General features: G+C 42.2%; 1 protein-coding gene across 1 annotated transcript in view; it reads left to right on the top strand.

The window, feature by feature from the left end:
* Positions 1 to 20,495, top strand: part of Specc1l (sperm antigen with calponin homology and coiled-coil domains 1 like) — a 103,657-nt gene that overhangs the window by 46,257 nt on the left and 36,905 nt on the right. The window contains exons 6-11 of the mRNA XM_028773928.1: positions 1,260 to 1,333; positions 2,384 to 2,559; positions 6,042 to 6,205; positions 7,545 to 7,636; positions 11,963 to 12,053; positions 18,362 to 18,445. Coding sequence (XP_028629761.1) covers positions 1,260 to 1,333; positions 2,384 to 2,559; positions 6,042 to 6,205; positions 7,545 to 7,636; positions 11,963 to 12,053; positions 18,362 to 18,445 — 681 coding nt within the window. The remainder of the gene's footprint in view (positions 1 to 1,259; positions 1,334 to 2,383; positions 2,560 to 6,041; positions 6,206 to 7,544; positions 7,637 to 11,962; positions 12,054 to 18,361; positions 18,446 to 20,495) is intronic.

Below are 20,495 nucleotides of genomic sequence, written 5' to 3'. Positions count from 1 at the left end.
AGAGAGAGAGAGAGAGAGAGAGAGAGAGAGAGAGAGAGAGAGAGAGATTGAGATTTAAAAAAAGCTGAATGAGTGATCCACACTTTTATTCCCAGCACTGGGAGGCAGGTAGGTGGATCTCTGTGAGTTCAAGGCCAGGCTGCTCTACATACTGAGTTCCAGGACAGCCAGAGCTACATAGTGAGGATAATGAGACCTTGCCTCAAAAACAAACAGATAGATTAAGAAATATGCATCATGACTCAGGATACAGTTCAGTGGTTGAAGACTTTTGCATAGCATATGTGAGCCTCTGAATTTGAGAGCGATTTATTTTCATTTTAGTATATGTGGGAGGAGGAAAGAAAGACTGTGTTTGAGGATGGAGAGGGAACTGTAGCATCAATAGGCAAAATCTTAGTAAAGGATTCTTCTTTCCATACATCAGTGCCTTTCCTGGTGCATAACTGAGACGTGGTTTATTCCTGAGCTGGGAGAGCAGTGAGGTGATTACATGACGAGAGTGACAGATGTCCAGAAGGACAGTTAGGCGTGGTACGCTCTGAGGCTTTCTCTCTGTATGGCTTTTAAGGCAGAACTTCCTTGCAAGCAGAGAATGTGATTTCCTATTGCATTTAGTGCTACTATTCCATAGATTCATTGGCAGCTCTCTGGATATTACAATTAATTTTAAAAATAATTTTACTCATTTCATGTTTCTGGAATTTATTCCAGTGTGAAAAGGGAATTATGCTTGCATGTTTTAGAACGATAACTTCTGTGATTAAAAGCTGACATTTTAATAGCAGTCAATGCTGTTTTGATTGGCATTGTGCCAATAATATGTATGTTTCTAATAATTGTTTCCAGTTTACGTAGGAAGTGATGTAGAAACTATAGTCTTGGATTGAATATTCTTTCATGCTTTTAAGTTTTGTGATGAAAGTAAACAAGTCTCTGTACAGGAAAAACTATTTAGATGATCATATTTTTAACACCTCTTTTTATGTCATTGTTTTTGAACATTTAAGATCATTAAGAACTTTAGGTTTAAGAAGAAATATTTAGCCGGGCGGTGGTGGCACACGCCTTTAATCCCAGCACTTGGGAGGCAGAGGCAGGCGGATTTCTTGAGTTGAAGGCCAGCCTGGTCTACAGACTGAGTTCCAGGACAGCCAGGGCTACACAGAGAAACCCTGTCTCGAAAAACCCCAAAAAAAAAAAAAAAAGAAAGAAAGAAAGAGAAGAAAAGAAATATTTAATCTTTGTGATCTTTTCAGATACAGTTAAAAAACTCCAAGACCAAAAGCATGACATGGAAAGAGAAATCAAGACACTTCACAGGAGACTTCGGGTAAGATGAATCTTCATGTGCTATCTCATTAGAAAACATGGTTTTCTGAAATTTGTACTGTTACTTTAATCTGTAGATATGGTAGGATATCAGCCACACTGGACTGAAAGCAAATGCCATTATTTTAAATTGGGACTGGCACTACATTTAAGGTAGGAGAATGTACTGGTAGTTATTTATGGATAGATATGTTGTGTTTTGAAAATAAAGTTTATTAACTTTTGATTTTAAAATCACAGACCAGGCTGTCTGTATGTGAGATTTCTGTATTCTCTGGGTTGGGTTGCTTGCCAGCACCCATGCTGCTAAGATGTGCAGGGACAGTGCTAATCAGAGACCCTGAGTCCTGACCCAGTTGTTGGAGCTGCTTTCATGGTACCAGAAAATTGCTTTGAGGATGAGAGGGCTCAGGCGAGGCCCAGCTGTGGCTCTGGGGGAAGTGAAGCCCCTGGGGAGGCGTCTCGGCCCAGCCACACCCGCATCCTCCTTGTCTGTGGGAAGCAGCAGAGCACTCAGTTCTTATGCCTCTCTGTATGACTGTGTCTGCCTGCACTGCGTTCAGTTTTTCTTCTGGCTTCCTCTTCCTTTTCCTTTACTTTAGATTTTTTTTTCCTGCTAGTTTTTGATGTCAGTGTATTTATAGTTTTTTGCTGTATGGTTCACATACCATTTATATACCTTCTTGAGAGTTCCAGAGGTAAAGCTCTAAATTTTTGATGATATTTATTTTCATAACACTTGCTTTGAAACTTGCATGAGGAAGATAAGTCTAACATTTTTCCTCATCAATATTTATTGAGCACTCTGAATACATAATGCCTCAGTAGGAGAATCAGATGCCAAATCTTCCTTCATTAAGAACAAATTCACTGATAAGAGTTGCTTTGTTTTAAAAATAGATAACAGCAATTCTTGGGATTAAAAAAAGTTGTCATTGTCATTCAAGAGTATCACTTGGTAGGGCAAACTAATCATAAATAAACTTTATTGCTTTTAAGTAAATCTTCATCACTTTGTTTTGGAAGTAAGAGTTTAGTTTTTCTAATGTAGGAAGAGTCTGCAGAATGGCGGCAATTTCAGGCTGATCTCCAGACTGCAGTGGTCATTGCAAATGACATCAAGTCCGAAGCCCAAGAGGAGATTGGTGACCTAAAGCGACGGCTACATGAGGCCCAGGAGAAAAATGAGAAACTCACAAAAGAATTGGAGGAAATAAAGTCACGCAAGTACGTTCTGAGAAGCCGCTTTTGTTTCAGTAAGGAACAGATGTGGCACTGGTGCCGTTCTTTGTCCTGAAGCTCGCTCACAGTGCAACCCTTTTATTTCTCTGTAGACTGTAAGTCTGGATACAGACAGAATCGGCTTCTGTCTGGCCCTGCCTCTTGGTGGCTGTGTGTTCTCAGTTAACAGTGTTAATCTCCCTGTGCCCTGTGCCTCAGTTGTCTCAGCTGTAATGTGAAGGCCTGTGAGCCACTTTATAGTGCTGTTGTACGTAAATGAGCTTATGTTTGCAAAGGGATCCAAGCAGCCAGCAGTAAACTTGAGTTACCAATTTTGAAAAAAACAAGCGGTATAGTATAAGTTTCTTTCCATCACTCACTTGAGGAATTTCCATTTTTTTTTCAAAGTCCTCCAAAGTAGTACCCTCCACATCTAACACGGAGATCATTGGAAATCGCAAAAATGGCCATATGAGGTGATATCTGTGAACTGCTTTGAGTTCCACAGTAACACTCCATTGAGTGGGGGAACGAGTTTATGTGTCAGAAATGCCTCATTTGATAGTTACCCCGAGTACTGAAGTTCTGTCTGTCCATCATCCATCCATCCATCCATCCGTCCACCCATCCATCCATCCATCCATCATGCTAGGGATTAACCTAGGGCCTTACATCTGCCAAGCACTCTACCACTAAGCCCTAAAATTCTGTTCTTGAAGCATCATTCTATGGGCTCCTGAAAGGTTATTAGTCTTTGTTTCAAGGAGCTGTCTGCCAGTAGATGCAGCATCTTGGGTTGGAGAGGTGGAAGTGGTTAAGAGTACTTCCTGCTCTTCCAAAAGATCTGAGTGTAGTTCCAGCACTCTTGTCAGGTGGCTCAGGACTACCTGTAACTCCAGTTCCTGGGAACATGTTGTTGTCTTGTGGTCTCTGCAGTCACCCACACACACACTATTAAAAAGTGATGAGAGAGCATCTTGTACTGTGCTGTTGTCAGAGTGATACTCTCCATTATGGAACCTTCCAGAGCCCCTTGCACTTAGTCTTTATAATAATACTAACAGGAAGGTGACTGTTTTCACTGATTTTTGCTTTGATAGTGAGGAACAAAGGTCAACTTGATGACCCAGGGCCTTTGTGTCAAAGTCAAGCTCGTTATAACGTGTGGTAACTTGTTAAAGTGCAGAACTGCCTAAATGAAACAGAACATGGGTTTCATTTAAAAATACCCTTCCTGAAAGGTTTACCCAATCCCAGCCTTGGCATGCCCTTTCTAGCCTTCCAAGTGACAAGTGGAAGTGTGACTGGGCACTTCCACTTCAAACCATGCGTCCAAGTGTGAGGTGGCTGAGGTGAGCCCTGTGTGGCCGACAGTCTGAGCTGCTTTCTCCTCATGGGGCAGCATCTACATTTGACAGGGAGTTCCTTGAAAGTGATGAGGCGCCTGTCCATTGAGAACAACTGCTGGTATTTGTTGATGATGAAATGTAGTCTTCAAGGGAGCCTGAGAATTTCGGAAAACTTTTTTCTGCCACTGCAAGATGAAGATTTAAAGAGGCTTTTCTTCTTTTAAATTGTATTTATTTATTTTGTGTGTGCGCCACTCTGTACATCTGAAAATGAGAAGGCAACTTGTAAAAGTTGGTTTTCTGCTGTTGTGTGTGTTCTGGGCATCAAACTCAGGTTGTCAGACTTGGCAGCAAGCAGCTTTACCTGATAAGCCATCTCACTGGCCTTGGAGTTTTTTGATGCTATCATTATTAATAGCAAATATGACTTAAATGTGTTGTATAATTAAAGCCATCTGAATGAAAAGTCTGAAATGCCAGTGGTTTTGTTATGATCAGTATATGATGTTATAGAATCAGATGGGTAGGAAATTCTTTCAAAGTCTGGGACATCCAATGGATTTAATGGATAAGACAGGAGAGGTTCATTTACACAGCTCCACTTTCCGCACCCGAGCTGATTTTTCTGCTTGGAATGGTGGTTCTTCAACTCAGCTTCATCCACACTCAACAGTGCTGTACCTCTGCGTCCCTTCTCCAGCCTGCAGCACACTTCCCCTGTGGTACTGCTGATTTAACCCAGGGTTGTCTACCTGTCTAGGCAGACTCAGGACTAAGTTACTTTCCAGCCCAACAAAAATGTAGTAGCTCTCATTGTTTGATTTTTAGTGTATATAGTGGAATAGTCAAAGTTATCTGAAAAGATACTAATATTCCTCTATTCCAGTCACACGTTTTTTGAGATCTGGATTTTTTTATATCTTAGTAGATGGAATATAGAAGTGAGAGTATAGTTGTCATCTAAGCAGATAAATGTGTATGTCATTTTATCCATCCATCCATCCATCCATCCATCCATCCATCCTTTATCTTATCTTATTTAATTACTTATTTTGAGACAAAGTTTCTCTATGTAACCTGGCTGTCTTAGAGCTCACTATACATCCCAGGCTGGCCTTGAACTCACAGACATCCATCTGTCTCTGCCTCCAAAGTGCTAGGATTAAAGGCATGTACTACCACACCTGGCTAAATACATGCTTTTAAAAATGTAAGACATGGGCTGGAGAGATGGCTCAGCAGTTAAGAGCACTGACTGCTCTTCCAGAGGTCTTGAGTTCAATTCCCAGCAACCACATGGTGGCTCACAACCATCTGTAATGGCATCTGATATCCTCTTCTGGTGGGTCTGAAGAGACTGACAGTGTGCTCACATACATGATAAATACATTTTTTTTTAATGTAAGACACTTATTTTTCTTAGCAATTTTTGAATTTGGAAAATAAAGTGTTTTATAAAATGTTTTTAGATGTTTTTCAAACAGGGTCTCATTAAGACTATAAGATGTTTTATTCATCTCTGTGTGGATCCGACCAGCTTGGAACCCTCAGAGCTAAATAAAATGTCTTATGGTCTTAATTAACTCAATGAGCTTTCCTAGTCGTTTGGAGGGATTCTCTGGAGACGATAGTAGTTTACCTGTCCTTAGGGAGTTGGACCTTTTGGTCCTGTGCCTTCGTGTGTCTCCGTGAAGCACAGTGTTTAGCTGGAGCCAGCATAGGTTATCTACTAGTGAATTCCCTGGTGCCTGAGAAGGGCGGTGCCTGAGAAGGGCTGCGCCTTACTGGCAGCACAGAACCAGAGATTCCCAGTTGAGTCAGGCTAAGGCCAGTCTGCCTCCTGACTTACTGCTAATTGATTACTGATGTCCTCACCTGACACTTAATGCAGATGGAATTTGATGGCTATTTAACTTGCTTAGACTAGGCTGAGAGGAGCATCTCAGTATCATTTCCTGCTGTCTACCAGGCAAATAGGATTAGGTCAGGCACTTGTGTTCAACTGGTACAATTAAAAAGACAAAACAACAAAAGACAAAACCAAAAACCAAACCCTAATAACTTTTAATGCTTTCCAATCAGAAATTTAAAAATTGGCATTTTCTCATACATACAATGCCTTTATTTTACTGTTTTTAGGCAAGAGGAGGAGCGAGGCCGGGTGTATAACTACATGAATGCCGTTGAAAGAGATTTGGCAGCCTTGAGGCAAGGGATGGGACTGAGTAGAAGGTCCTCGGCGTCCTCAGAGCCAACTCCCACAGTAAAAACCCTCATCAAGTCTTTCGACAGTGCATCTCAAGGTAACTGACTCCGTGTCTGTGGAGGCAAGGCTTACGGTTCTGTTCACTTGACACCCTTCTTGTCTAGTTCAGTATTCTGTGCCACCGTATGCTCTTAGTTTCATCAGGTTCTCTATGGTACCATACAGTGCCCTCACATAGTGCTGCATGGTATCATGAGTTAACCGGTTCTGCAGGGTTCTGAATGTACTTCAGGTTAGAAATCCTGGTCTCAGCTGTATGCCTTACTTCCCTGGCCAAGCAGTGTCTTTTCTCCCTAGGTGGATCATACTCATGCCTGTGACTTGTATCTTCTCTATGTGCAGACTTCTGGGGGCATAACTTGAACTCCTACCTTGTTGACACTGACACTGAGCATCCTTCTGCCAGACCAGGCCCCAGTCTCCACTTCTGCTTCACTGTTCCCCATCCCTGTTGTCAGCAGAGTTCGACCTAGTTACCGAGACCAGGAACCACGAACCTAATCCAACTTCTTTCCCTCACTGTCCAGCCTCCACCATGAACTTCCTTGTTCTCTTCTCTTTCTTCATCTTTAGAGACAAAGACATGAATGAGTTCAAGGCACCTTTATCTTTTAACTTCAGTAAACTTGGAATTAGCCTCATCTTTTGCTTTTGAGAGTTTTTCTTGTTTAAAATCCTAGAATTATCTTAGGATAATTGGAATGAAGTTCAGATCAAAGTTCTGTCACCTCAGGCTATTCTTCTGTACACTGCAAGCTAGACTCTTACAGCATGAACCCTGAAGATATATCTGCAGTCTGCCATAAAAGCTGTAGACTGTCTCTGTGTCTGTCTCTGTGTCTGTCTCTGTCTCTCTGTGTCTGCCTGCCCCTTCTCTGTCCCTCTCTCTCTGTATGTATGTATGCATGTATGTATGTATGTATGTATGTATGTATGTATGTATGTGTTGTTCATATTGTTTATTGAGACAGGGCCCTACTATGCAGCCCAGGTTGACCTAGATAGAAGTAGTTCAATCTGGTTTCAACTTGTGATCTGTCTGTCTCTGCCTCTGAAATACTGAGGTTATAGGTATTTGCTGCCTTGCCTGCCTCTTAGTTTCTTAAAAATATATACATAGTGATGGTAGAGATGGAACCTGGGGCCTCATGTGAGCTACAGTGCTGTTCCACTGAGCTTTGCCCATCCTCTTGTGTGCTTTCTTCTTAGAGTTCATTGGCTTATGGAGTTTTTTAGCCAAACATGATTAAATAGCAAAAGTGAAGTGTTGGCCTAGACTAGCAAACCATTCATCTGGTCAAAGAAAAGCCTGTGCAGGAAACATCCCTGCACCGTGATGTGTTTATGGTTAACGTTCTCATTTGCTGATTTTGTAGTACCAAATGCTGCTGCAGCTGCAATCCCTCGAACGCCTCTGAGTCCAAGTCCCATGAAAACCCCTCCTGCAGCTGCCGTTTCTCCCATGCAGGTAAGAGCCTGTGATCATTGAAGGCTCAGAAAGCTTTAAATGTGTATGTTAGACACTCTTTTTCAGTCATGCACACGTCTCAGGTGGACAAATGACTCCCTCAGAAGATGTTTGTTAGCTTTACTTGGTAAAATACCATGAATATCCTTAATTGAGGCAAATTATAAATGTAAATCGTGATGCTCTTCTGGAAACTGATATCTTTCTGCGTCTGTAGGTGGCACATTTTATCTTTTGCTGTCTAATAGATCATTTCAAATTGTGCTGACTCAGTGGCTGGAGAGATGGCTTGAGCAGTTAAGAGAGCTGTTCCCAGCACTCATCTGAGACCTCACACAATACCCTGTAACTTGAGCTCCTTGGGCATATCTGACACCCTTTTCTAGGCCTCTTTGGCACATCTGAATGCAAGCACACGTACCTACACACTTGCACATATACAACCCAGAGTTAAATGTTGGTCTACACAAGGCATGGATTGAGAGAAGCACTGTTCATTGAAGGCCATTTGTTACAGTTAAGCTCGAGGATATGACATGCTGATCCATTATAAAGAGCTTTGAGAATTGCTATTCTTTGCCATTGTTGGAGTGCATCCAGGAGCAGGGCAGAGGGCTGTTCTGTGTGGGACTCAAGAGACCCTCTTGTTAATGCTGTTTTCTTAGCCACTCTCAGAATATGGCTGAAGTGACATACTTTAACATGGGTGGGTGAGAGTATGTGAACACAGGGAGCAGTGACTGACTCCCTAAAGTTAAGCTTTGGGATGTTTTCTTTTTTGAGTTGAGACTTCATGATTGGCCCTGTGATTTGTGAGTGGACTTTTAAACTCTTACAATCTAAGATAAATGCATCATCTTAGCCAGTGGCTTTGCATTTTCATGTTTGTATAAGATGTCTGCTTAATTTTAAAGGAAGGCAATGAAACTCCGTGTTTTGCATGCAGATTTAAGCTTTTTAGATGTTCTTTATTAATCAGACTTGATCTCTAAAGGTACAGAGCAAGATGCCAAGTAAAACAAGCCTCAAATAAGATGAATAATATACAGTTTCTATTTGTTTGTTTGTTTGTTTGTTTTTGAAGACATGGTTTCTCTGTGTAGTGCTGCCTATCCTATAGACCAGTCTGCTTTGAACTCAACAGAGATCTGCTTGCCTCTGCCTCCCAAGTGCTGGAATTAAAGGCATTTACCACTACCGCCTGGTTGGTTTTTTAAAAATTTCATGGGCAGGAATCTTTATGTTATGTGGGTACAACAACAACAGAAGTTGTCTCAAACAAATGGAATGCTGGATAGACTGTAGGAAACCATTGTTTTCAGATATTACACTGCTGTGGTCCCTGAAAAACAATACTGACAGGTGAGAAAGTCCTGCTGTGGCCCTCTCTTCCGGGAGGCACTTTCTAGGTGATGGTTTAGGGTGGATGGTCCATCTTGGAACAGAAAAAGACAAACCAGTTAGATCTGAGGATACAAACCAACATTCAAAGAAAATGAAGTCTCTAGACTCTTCAGGGCAGAGCCCCTGAGAAGAGGAAGCTACACAGAGAGGGTCCAGACATTTCCATAAGAATCCTTTTAAATCTGCGTGAGGCCAGCCGTCTTTCTCTGATTGGAGTGAAGTCCTGTATGGCCAGGTAGGAAGACTTTTCAGACAGATGCTTTCCATAGTTTATACAGGTCTGGGAGTCCTGTGATTTCATATCAGCCACTATGAAGAACCTCCTTGAACAGATAAGGGAATAAAAGTACATCTAGCTAGATCTCGAGTGCTTGATAGTTGGGTCTGCCCAAAAGACTATCAAAGTCATTCCAGAAGGATTAGGAGAGCCATGAGTAACTGTCGTAGGCAGTCTACAAACTCCCAGCGAGCCAGGTACTGGCGAGCATTGTTTGTGTGCTCTGCTCCTGTTGAGTGTTGGCTGACTTACTCCATGGTTTGTTTCTAATGAGTAGAGCACAGCAGCAGTAATATAGTGGCACTTCGCAGAGAAGGTTGTAAAACTGGCTTCTGTTGAGTGCTCCTCTTAAGTTCAGTCTTCTCGCTACGTAGGTTCACCCACGCTGAGAGAACCCTCTAGGTGCTCCACTGTGAGCTTACTCCTTGCAAAGGACCATTGAGTAAGCTTAGAAGCGGCTCTGAGTCTCATCAACAACCACTGCGGACGGACTTGAAATTTGGAGATATCCCCTGTACCTTACCTCCAGTCTGTCTTTGTGATAACTGATAGCTAGATTGGCCTGGTCACTGAAGACTGGAGCTGGAGTTATCTAACTAAGCTTCTGACCCATAGAAATCATGAGATCTTAAATGTTTATTGTTTAAAGTCACTGTAAAATATTGGGGTATTTTGTCATACAGTATACGTAAGTAATATAGTAGGTTATTTCTCTGGTTAAGACTGCCAGAACAGTCTTACAAATTTTTAACAGAATCCATCAAAATAGAATATGATTTTGTATTTATATAGAAATGCAAAGGGTTTGAGTATGTGAAGCCATTTGGGGGATTTGGAGTACTTGATTTCAGCATTTACAATATGACACTAACAGTATGTTTCGTTGAGGAGAGGTTAGAGAATAGACAGAGTCTTGGGGTGGACAGCTGACTTCAGCACAGCTGTCATGGGTGTAGCATGAGGGTAGGAGTAGTCTACACAAGGTTCTGAGGAACTAGATATCCATAGGACATACGGTCAGGCTTATTTAGTATGAGGATAAAGTATATGAGATGCTGAGGTTGACCAGTAGACTCAAGTGATAGCACTGTACATAAAGCTTAGAGACAGGAACAATAGTGAAAAGCTTTGTACTCTTTGAGCATGCAAAGGCTTCTTATTTAGGGCACACACACACACACACACACAAATGAGTCATAAAAGCAACTGATATTTGGGCATCAGGATTTTAAAAATTTGTCCTAAACATGTGGCAAATAAGCAAAGGCATACAATGCATAAGAGCATATATTTATAATACTTACTTATTGTAGAAAAGACTTTCATGCAGTAACTGGAAGACAACATGTACTAAAGGGCAGGTGATTTACATGTAAGCATATGTGAGGGTGGTCAGCATCAGCAGTCATCAAGGAAATGGAAATGAAGTTCACAGTAAGGTACCAGTCCATACAGAGTGAAAGGTTAGCAGTGTGACGATGTGGAGAAGCTGAGCCTTTTGCATATCCCTAGATAGATCTTATGGGAAAGCAAAGCAAGTAGCTGGAGGTTAGTTAGATTTTAAAGAGATACGGCTGAGGGCTGGGATATAGAGGGAGAGGTAGGTAGATCTCTGTGAGTTTAAGGCCTGCCTGGTCTACCTAGCAAGTTCCAGGACAACCAGGGTTACTTAGTGAGATTTTGTCTTTAGGATGGTTTGGGGGCTGGAGAAAAACCAAGCAAATTGAAGTACAGAAAGAAGCGTGGACAGCCTGTTATGTATCTTATAGGTTGGAGCAGTAGTGGCGGAAGGGTGTTTAGGCTGTTGTATATGCCTACATCAGGGGATAAGGAAACACCTAATAGTGCTTTTGGCAGGGATGTTGAGTAAAGGCCACAGCCTGATCTAGGGAAGTTGTCAAATTATTGAGTGGGAGGCATAGTTGAGGTCTGTTTGGCATGGGGACAAGAAAAAAACAATAAAACCACAATAGAAACACACCAGTATTTCAGTTTGGAACTTAATTTTGTGTTTAGCGAATTGGCATATGGTTGTTTACATTTTTCAAATAGAAGAATTAAATTGTATTCAGAGTGCCAGAGCTATTAGGGTCAGTGATATATGTTAGTATAACAGGGTCCCAAGGAAGTGTCTTTGTCTTGACTGTGCCAGTATTCTAGTTGTGATATTTTAATAATTGAAGTATAAGATGCTACCATTAAAGGAAACCGAGTGAAGAGGATGCTGGTTATATTATTTCTTAAAACCACATAGGAATAGATATTTTTCTTATAATAAATTTATTTTTTAAATGATTTAATTTGTATTTTATATGCATTGGTGTTTTGCATGTACATTTATCTGTGTGAGGGTGTCATATCCCTTAGAACTGGAGTTACAGACAGTTGTGAGCTGCCATGTGGGTGCTGGGAACCCAGGTCCTCTGGGAGAGGAGCTAGTGGGTGCTTTTAACCACTGAGCCATCTCTTTAGTCCCCAAGGAATTTTTTTTTTCAGTCTACAGATCATACATTGTATGCGTCTATTGTGTGTTTATACCTTACCATAGCAAAACAAAGGAATTATTCATTGTCTATAATTAAGTATCTACTCTTGGAAGCCTTTGTCTTTTCTGTGAGTCTCACATGCCTTTGCTTTCATTTCAGAGACATTCCATAAGTGGTCCAATCTCAACCTCCAAGCCTCTGACAGCCTTGTCAGATAAGAGATCAAACTATGGAGAAATTCCTGTACAAGGTACAGCTAACATGTTCATATCATTTTACTTTTCTGTTAACCTTGACATTCTTTGGCTAGTTAACTTACTTTCTTAGTGCTGACATCATGCTAGCTGATCTGATGTGTCCGAAGTTTTTATTAACATGTCCTAACTACAAGTAGGGAAATGAGTTGTTAGTTCATGAAGCTTTCATGAAGTCTTGCTGTGTAGACAGACTGGCCTCGAACTGACTTCAGTGTCTTCCTGCCTAATGCTTTAGAGTGTGGAGTTATACGTGTGTGCCCTTTCCAGGCTGATAGCTTTTATAGTAAGTAATACAGACTGCATGTCACTGCAAGACAGTTTCGCAGTTCTTCACGGAAAGTGTATTACTGTCCTTCCCATTTTTACAGACATTGTCTGAACACATAAAAAAGTTAAAAGACTCACACTTTAATATACAGGCATAGATAAAGTAAAGCAAAGGAAAAGATTTACGATGCAAAGCCAAGTATGGTAGTACACATCTGTGATCCCATTACTCAGGTAGGCAAGGCAGGAAGACTGAGTTCTAGGCAAGCCTGGTCTACAGTGTAACTATAAATTTAGACTATTCGGTGTCACCATGCTAATTCATGAGTCTGAACTAAAGTCTGCCATCTTGATAAATGTTTTCTACTTGCCTTGTCCTGTTCTTTTTTCCCCCTCTATCAACATTAATACACTGTCTTCTGGTTTTTTTTTTGTTTTTTTGTTTTTTTTTTTGAGATAGTTCCTCTATGTAACAATCCTGGCTGTCCTAGAACTTTTGCTCTGTAGACCAGGCTAACCTTGAACTTACAGAGAGCCTGCTTCTCTTCTCCCTCCCACCCCCCAGGTGCTGGGATTAAAGGCATGCACCACCACTACCTGGCAACATCCTATTTTTTAACTTAAAATTTTTATTGGGAGGCTGGAGAGATACTTCAGTGGTTAAGAGCACTGACTGCTCTTCCAGAGGTCCTGAGTTCAATTCCCAGCACCCACATGGTGGCTCACAACCATTTGTAAAGGGATCTTGATGTCCTCTTTTGGTGTGTCTGAAGACAGTGACAGTGGACTCACATACATAAAATAAATCTTTTAAGAAAATTTTTTTTATTGGAACTGGAAAGGCAGCTTGGCAGTGAAGAGCACTTGCTGTTCTTGTAGAGGACCTGGAATCAGTTCCTGGCACCCAATGGGAATGGTAAAAACGTATGCACGGTCAGCTAGGCTCTCCTAGTTTGTTTTCTTGTACTTTCCATCTGTCCATAGAAATTAGAAAAATAAGACAAACCATGAGAGTCATTCTCTAGATTCCTTCAACTGAAAAAAAAAATCTTGCCGCCCAGAGGAACTATGTGGGTGCTAGCACTACCCACATGCTGCTACTAGTGTGAGCTTACCTTTCATTGTGCAGAGGTCACAGATCCTGCTAAACACCCTCCTCCTCGCAAACAATCCCCACAACCAAAGTCTGTACAGCCCCAAATGTCAATAGGGCCAAGATTTTCAAACCTTATAACAAGTAATGATTTTCTTTAAAGATTTATTTATGAGTATGTGGTGATTGCCTGAATGTGTGTGTGTGTACACACACACACACACACACACACACACACACACAACTGTATGTGTGCCAGGTGCCTGCAGAGACCAGAAGAGGGCTCTAGGTTCCCTAGAACTGGTTAGGGGCAGTTATAAGCCACTCTACACTCTTCAACATTCTTTTCTCCTTTGTTTTAAAATTAGTAACTATCACCTCCAGTGTGTCTGTCCATGTACTTCTGGGTCTGTGGCCGTCTCCTGAAGCATGGTCGGTATACCAGGAAAGGAGCTACACCCCTAAAACCTTGGCTCCCTCTTTATACTCATTCCCCTTCTCTGGCTTTATTTTTAAAGTCTTTTTTTGAGACAAGGCCTCATTGTAGCCCAAGGTGGCCTCAAAGCTGCTAAGGAGCTGAGGACAACCTTGAGTTCTCCATCATGTAGCTTCTGCTTCCTAGGTGCTAGTGTTATAGGAATGTGCCAGCATGCTACACTTCTTATCTATTTACTTGAGACGGGCCTCACTCTGTAGCCCAGGCTGGCCTCAAAGCGTGGCAGTCCTGCTGTCTCAGTGTCCCATCCACCACCAGACCCACCAGCTGTCTGTTTGAGTCATGGCTCTTTCTGCTTGGTCTTCTCCAGATGCTCTTGCCTCATGTGCTTACTCAGTTATTTCCTTGTCCTGTATTTTCAACTCTTGGAACTCCCGTCTAAGTACACTGACATCTTTCTTGTGTTAAGAAAAACTGCACATGGTTGCACATTCCTGTAATCCCAGAACTCTGGAGGCCGAAGCAAGAAGCTAGACAGTAGACATGGTTCTACCTCTTTGTCTATTTTCCTCTCTGTCTTTCTCTACTTGTCTCCTGCATAAAAATGAAACAAGTCCCATCTTTCCCCACCAGCAGTCACATTCTCTCCCCGTGTGCAGTGTCTCCCTACTTGTCGTACCTTTTATCCCCAAGAGCATCTCACCCTGTCTCCATCTATAGTTGCTGAATTGCTCTAACCAAGGCTACCTGTGACCTGTGTGGTCAGTCACACTACTCCTCTGTCACCTCGTGCCAGTGATTTCCAAAATTATACGTTCAGTTCTCCTTCCAAACCTATTCTTTCCCTTTTCTCTGTCTTCCCTTGATTATCTCAGAGGGTTTGAATTCAGTGTGTTCACCTCTCTCCCTTTATAGTACTCCGCCATTCTTACCTCTGAGCGGGTCGTGTCTGTCCTCCCCTCTGCATCCCCTCCGTCAGCAGTTGTGTTGATCCTGCCTTGCTAAGGAGCTCTTGAACAGCCTCGCCTCACGTTTTCACTGTCCTGGTCGGTGTCATCTTTTGTCTCTACTATCTCGCTCATTATCCTGCACAAACCTGTCCAGTTCTGCAGCCACAGTGCTCACCTGATACAACCTGCATGCCCCTCACCCCCACGGGAGAAAGTCCAGACTCCTTAACCAGTCTGCAGCCTCCTACCCAACAAGTAGGAGATGCTCACATGATTTTTTGTTGGATGAATGAATTAAAGGTGAGGCCTGTGGGTTTCTCAGCAGGCAGAGATGCCTGACCCCACATCTGAGGACCTGACTTCAGTACCTGGGACCTGCATGGTGAGAGAAGGGAAGGAAGCAGCCTCTCTGATCTCAGGTTTCTACATTATTATAACAGGGATTATCTGCTGAAATGGGGCAGAGGCACGGACCTTCAGAATGCAGTGTAGACAGAATGCAGTGTAGACAGACAGGCAGATGAAGAGCCCGGCGCCGCGTGTGTGCGGGGGGAAGACAGTAAGGGGGCGATTCTCACAGTTTCCATCCAAAACTGACACTCCTGCATTTGGAACAGGGTCACATTGTGTGACCTTGCTGGCCTGGGACCTGTTTAGACCAGGCTGGCCGTGAACTCACAGAGACCTATCTGCCCTGCTGAAACTAACCACGTCTGGCTAGATATCTGTTTTGTTTTTGTAACACTTGTTTTACTTTCTTAATTTGCTGCATTGTTCTTTGGGAGACTTAAGGTTTTTAAGGAAATGATCTTTTAGGTTCATAATTGATTCAATTTAAAATATCGATTACTGGACTAGAGAGATAGTTCAGCTGGTAACATGCTTTCTGTGTAAACTTGAGGCCTTCGGTTTGATGCCCAGCACCCATGTAGAAAGCAGAGCACGGTGGTGCACTTAGAAGTCCAGCACTGGAGAGGCAATGGCAGTCAGATCCTTCGGGCTCACCGGCAAGCCAGCCTAGCCTAACTGGCAAGACCCAGGTTCCAGTCAGAGACCCTTTCTCAAAAGCCAAGGTAGATGGCTCCTGAGGAATGACATCTGACTTTTGACCTCTGGCCTCCACATATGCGTGCGTACACACACACACACACACACACGTAAATAAAGACGTAAATAAAACCTTGGTTTCTGTTTCTGTTCTGTATCTTAGAATTTGGGCTTGAAATGTTTTTCCTTTAAAAGCTCATAGGATTTGGGATTCTGATTGATGCTTGTAAGCTGTTTGTATAAAAGTGTTTGTTTAGTCAGGTGTGGTAGGTAGTACAGGCCCTTATTCTGAGCACTTGGGAGACAGAGGCAGGTGGATCTCTGAGTTCAAGGCCACCCTGGTCTACAGAGAGAGTTCCAGGACAGCCAGGACTACAGAGAAACCCTGTCTCGAAAAACCATCCAACTCATCAAGCAATGTTTGTTTATGATACTATTACTAATGACTTTTACCACATGTGTCCTTATGTAGAAAGTCGGCTTTCCTTCCCACTTCCTGGGCCTCCTAAGTAGAAAGTAACTCTTGATTTCAAACTACTTGTTCCTAAGACTCTTGCAGAATATTCCTTGGGGCTGGGGAGGTGACTCAGTGGTTGAGTATGTGCTGCTTTTTCAGAGGACTTTGACACGGTAGTATTTTAGTCCGCTCTAACTTTCCAGTGGGTGTGCACCTGCTTCTCACTACTGCCCCAGTGTTCTGGATTCCCCAAAGAAAGACCACATACACAGCCTTACATTTTAAATACCTTAAACAGCTCAATGGCTGTGCCACTCCCTCACTCCACGTGGTACACACATACACACACACACACACACACACACACACACACACACTCCCCTCTGATACTCCTGAGTTAATACTTACCAAATTTATATTTTATCTTTGCTGGCCTGGACCGTGCTGGGCAGCCCTCCTGGGGCTGCTTTCCCTCTTCACCTACATGTCAGCTGTTTCTCCCTCTGCACCTTTCTGCCATAATCCGTCTCCTATGCCCTCATCATGGTGGAATCCCCTCTTCCTCCTTCCTCAGTCCCTTCCTGGGAATCCTAAAAGTCCCTTCTCTCTCTCCCTGTCTAGCCATTGGCCTCTGGTAGATTTATTGATCAGTCAAAAGCCAACTGGGGACACTGCAAACAGATTTCAGGTAATATAATTAGCATCAGAACACAAGCTCCTCCTGGATTTGAGTGTGGTTCCCAGTGCCTATGTTGAGTGGCTCATAACTTCCTGTAAGTCCACTTCCAGGGTACCCGTACCCATGCATGTATGCATGTACATGCATATACAGACAATTAAAAATACAAAGAATTATTGGGACTAAAATATGTGATATTCTAAAGACTTAGTACTGTGTGCCATATTTTTGTTTGTTTGTTTGTTTTTTGCTTGTTGCCAATCATTGAACCTAGGGCCTCAGGCATCCTAAACCATACTTTATCATTGACCTGCTTTTCCAGCTACTAAATAGTTAATATGTTAAAAAAGAAATGGGTGGGCATTCTTGGAAAGTAAGGCTAATAATAGTCTTTATTAAATACAGGCGTTATTGTTTAGTTTTCTACTAGTCATTTATCCCTAACATATCAGATCCTGGCTAGGCAGAACACATGCATTCATGTCTTCTGGCTTGAGCACAGCCTGTTGGGTTCGTAACCCTAGATAAGACATGTGCAGGAAGAGGGAGTTAGCAGGAAAGAAAGATTGCACCAGTGTTCCAGGAACTAAAGAGACTCCTAAGAAAGTATGTATGTGTAAGAACCAAGCTGAAGCCATAATAGGGGCGGCAGCATCTGATTGTGTCATTCCTGGCTGTTCAGCAGGGATGACACTAGCTAGACTAGTCCTCAGACCACAGAGTGGGTAGTTAAGGCTCTCGGTGTCATCACCCTGGAGAGCCTCCTCCCCTGCTGTCCAGATAACCCATGCTTTATCAAACCAGACTCTTATTTCCTTCTCCTTCGTATCTTTTTTCCATTATTGTCTGGCTGAAATGCAGTTCCCAGCCCTTCTTTCTGGTACGGCCCAGCCTACTACCACTATGGTTTTCAACCCTTCTCTGCTGCCTGAATAAGAATGAACTATTTTCCTTTTTGGCTGTGTTATGGAATTCTAAGTATACCATGTGTGTCGATGGATACTTGTATATATGATGTCCCTTCTACCTGTAGGCATAGAAAGGCAAGGCCTTTTTAGTTTATGCCTTAGGCCAATACAATTAGGGGCCTCTTAATTTGATTAAGTTGCTTTGAAGAATTAAGTGACACAAAATGACTTAGAAAGAGTCACCTGCATAGCACGTCTCACTACCACCTCTAGAAATACATTGTTGAACTGGAGGTCTGTATGGTGCTTGTCTATGGAGATCATTTTTAGTAAACATGCTGTTTTGGCGGGGGTTGAAGTGCCTTCGCCTATGAGGAGGGACGAGCCTGAAGGCTAAGAAAAGTACGAGTCACCTTCCCTGTACTTCTGCCACCTCAGCATTCATCCATGTTGTTTTTGTGCAGAGCATCTACTAAGAACATCTTCAACTAGCCGACCCGCCTCTCTCCCAAGAGTCCCTGCTATGGAAAGTGCCAAGACCATTTCAGGTAATGACTTTTATCTGAAAAATTATTAAAAAACAGACAAACAAACAAAACTCAAAAACCCTCCTAGAAGTCTTCAGTTGCCCACATTGTAGAGATGACATGTTGAAGGTCCATCTTTCTGAAAGTTGAGAGTTAGATAGGCAACGACTGATTTGAAGAGTGAATCAAAGCACACCAAAAATTCCTGGAAGCTGCTTGCCAGTGTGGTAAAGCCCCACACAGCCAGGGCACTGGAGGCTCACTGCGTTTGTCCTCAGTGTTTCAGCTACCTGTATTCCTCTCCCCAGTGGCCTTTTCAGTTATACCTGGAAAGGAAAAGTCCTGATAGCTCTGCTGTGGTCTGGCTCCTGTCCCCCTTGACGTGGAGTGAGCACACTCCTCCGTCTGTCCTCTCACCCTTGATTCCGACTGACTGCAGTGAAGGGCTGGTATTAACTCACGTAAAACGTCTCATCTCAGAGTCTCAGCACACCACTTCAAAAACTTACTGATTTAAGACATACAAGGTACTTGGATTAAAAAAAAGAATAGCTATAAAATTATGTGTAAAAACATGTAAGTATGACATTCTACAGTCATTTAATACAAGAAAGCATCTGCCCCTTCAGGATCTTTAGGGCAACACTTTACCAGTGCTGCGTGTTTGTCCTGATTTCATTCCGATCTTGTTAGCCCGCCGTGAGTGTGGCAGCACATTCCTTTGTTCACGTGCGGAGGCTGAGGCAGGAGCGCTGCAGACTTCCGGGACAGTTTTTTTCCCTGTGTCAGCCTTGCAAACTTAGCGATAATTGACTTGATACCTTTTAGTTTTTGTCTTCCTGGTATGTGTTTGAAGCTGCATTCATCTCTGCAGAGATGCCCCGTTCCCTCCTCCCTCTCAGCAGTTCTGCATTTAGAGGAGTGTGTTTATTTGCCTTGTGGGTACTGGGTAGGGGTGGGTAGTTGCACATAGTGCTTTGGTGTTTAGTTGTGTTTGTGTAGTCCTCACCGTGTACCAGGTAGATACTGTGAATGTTACATGTTAATAAGACACTTGTTCCCTTAAGATGTGATATGGTTTGTGTTTCCACTACCAACCTTTTCACAGGTTTTAAATTCTTTAATTTTTTTATACTAATGTCTCATTCTGTAGCCCAGGCTAACCTCATGTCCATGATTGGCCTCCTGCCTCAGTTTGAAAGTACAGGGATTCTAGACAGAAATCACTGTTGCCAGCTGCATAGGTGTTCTGAATGAAAACTAAACCCAGTCATGAGTGGGTTCAAGGATTAGCTCCTCCTCTCACAGGGGAGTGTCTGTTCGTTAGGAACCTTCAGAAGAAATTCTCAAGCTCAAACTAAAAAAATTTAAAGCATGTATATTACTCTATAATTTTAAAGGATAGGCAATTGTAATTGTCAATATGTATACAACATTTAAAAAATTGTTTGACAAAGCATTCTTTTCTCTAAGAAAGCAATCTAGATGTCAAAAAATAAAATAACTCTCAATCTTTCTAAGTCACTTTATCCCCAGAATTTTTAAACCTGTTTTAATTGGAATAGATTTTCTACAATATATTCAGATTATGATTTCTCCTCCTTCAGCTTTTCCCAGACCCTCCCCACTTCCCACCCACTCAAATTCACTTTCTTTCTCTCATTAGAGAACAGGCAATAGTAATAATAATAATAATAATAATAATAAACCAAGCTAACATATAGGGGGAAAAGCCAAGAAACATAAACAAATGCAGGATCTGAGATGCACAAATTCTCATACACAGAACTTTTCCTTAAATTAGAAAATGCATTGTATTTATTCATAGTACTTAGTACTATGTCACATAAGATTTTTGTACAAATATAAAAAGTTGATCATATCCCATCTTCTTCCCATCCCTTTCTTTACTTCTCTTTGTTCCCCTATACAGTTGTTTTTTCATATGTACTTATATGATTTTATGACCAGGAACCACAAGTGAGAGAAAACATATTTGTCTTTGTGAGACGGACTTAGTCTGTGTAAACGACATAAAGTGTAGGGAGACTGTCTCATCATAGTGTACAGC

The sequence above is a fragment of the Grammomys surdaster genome, unplaced genomic scaffold (assembly GCF_004785775.1).
Source record: "Grammomys surdaster isolate TR1022 unplaced genomic scaffold, NIH_TR_1.0 237, whole genome shotgun sequence".
Taxonomy (NCBI): domain Eukaryota; kingdom Metazoa; phylum Chordata; class Mammalia; order Rodentia; family Muridae; genus Grammomys; species Grammomys surdaster.
The sequence above is the reverse complement of the archived record's forward strand: the minus strand, read 5'-3'. Positions and strand labels throughout refer to the sequence as shown.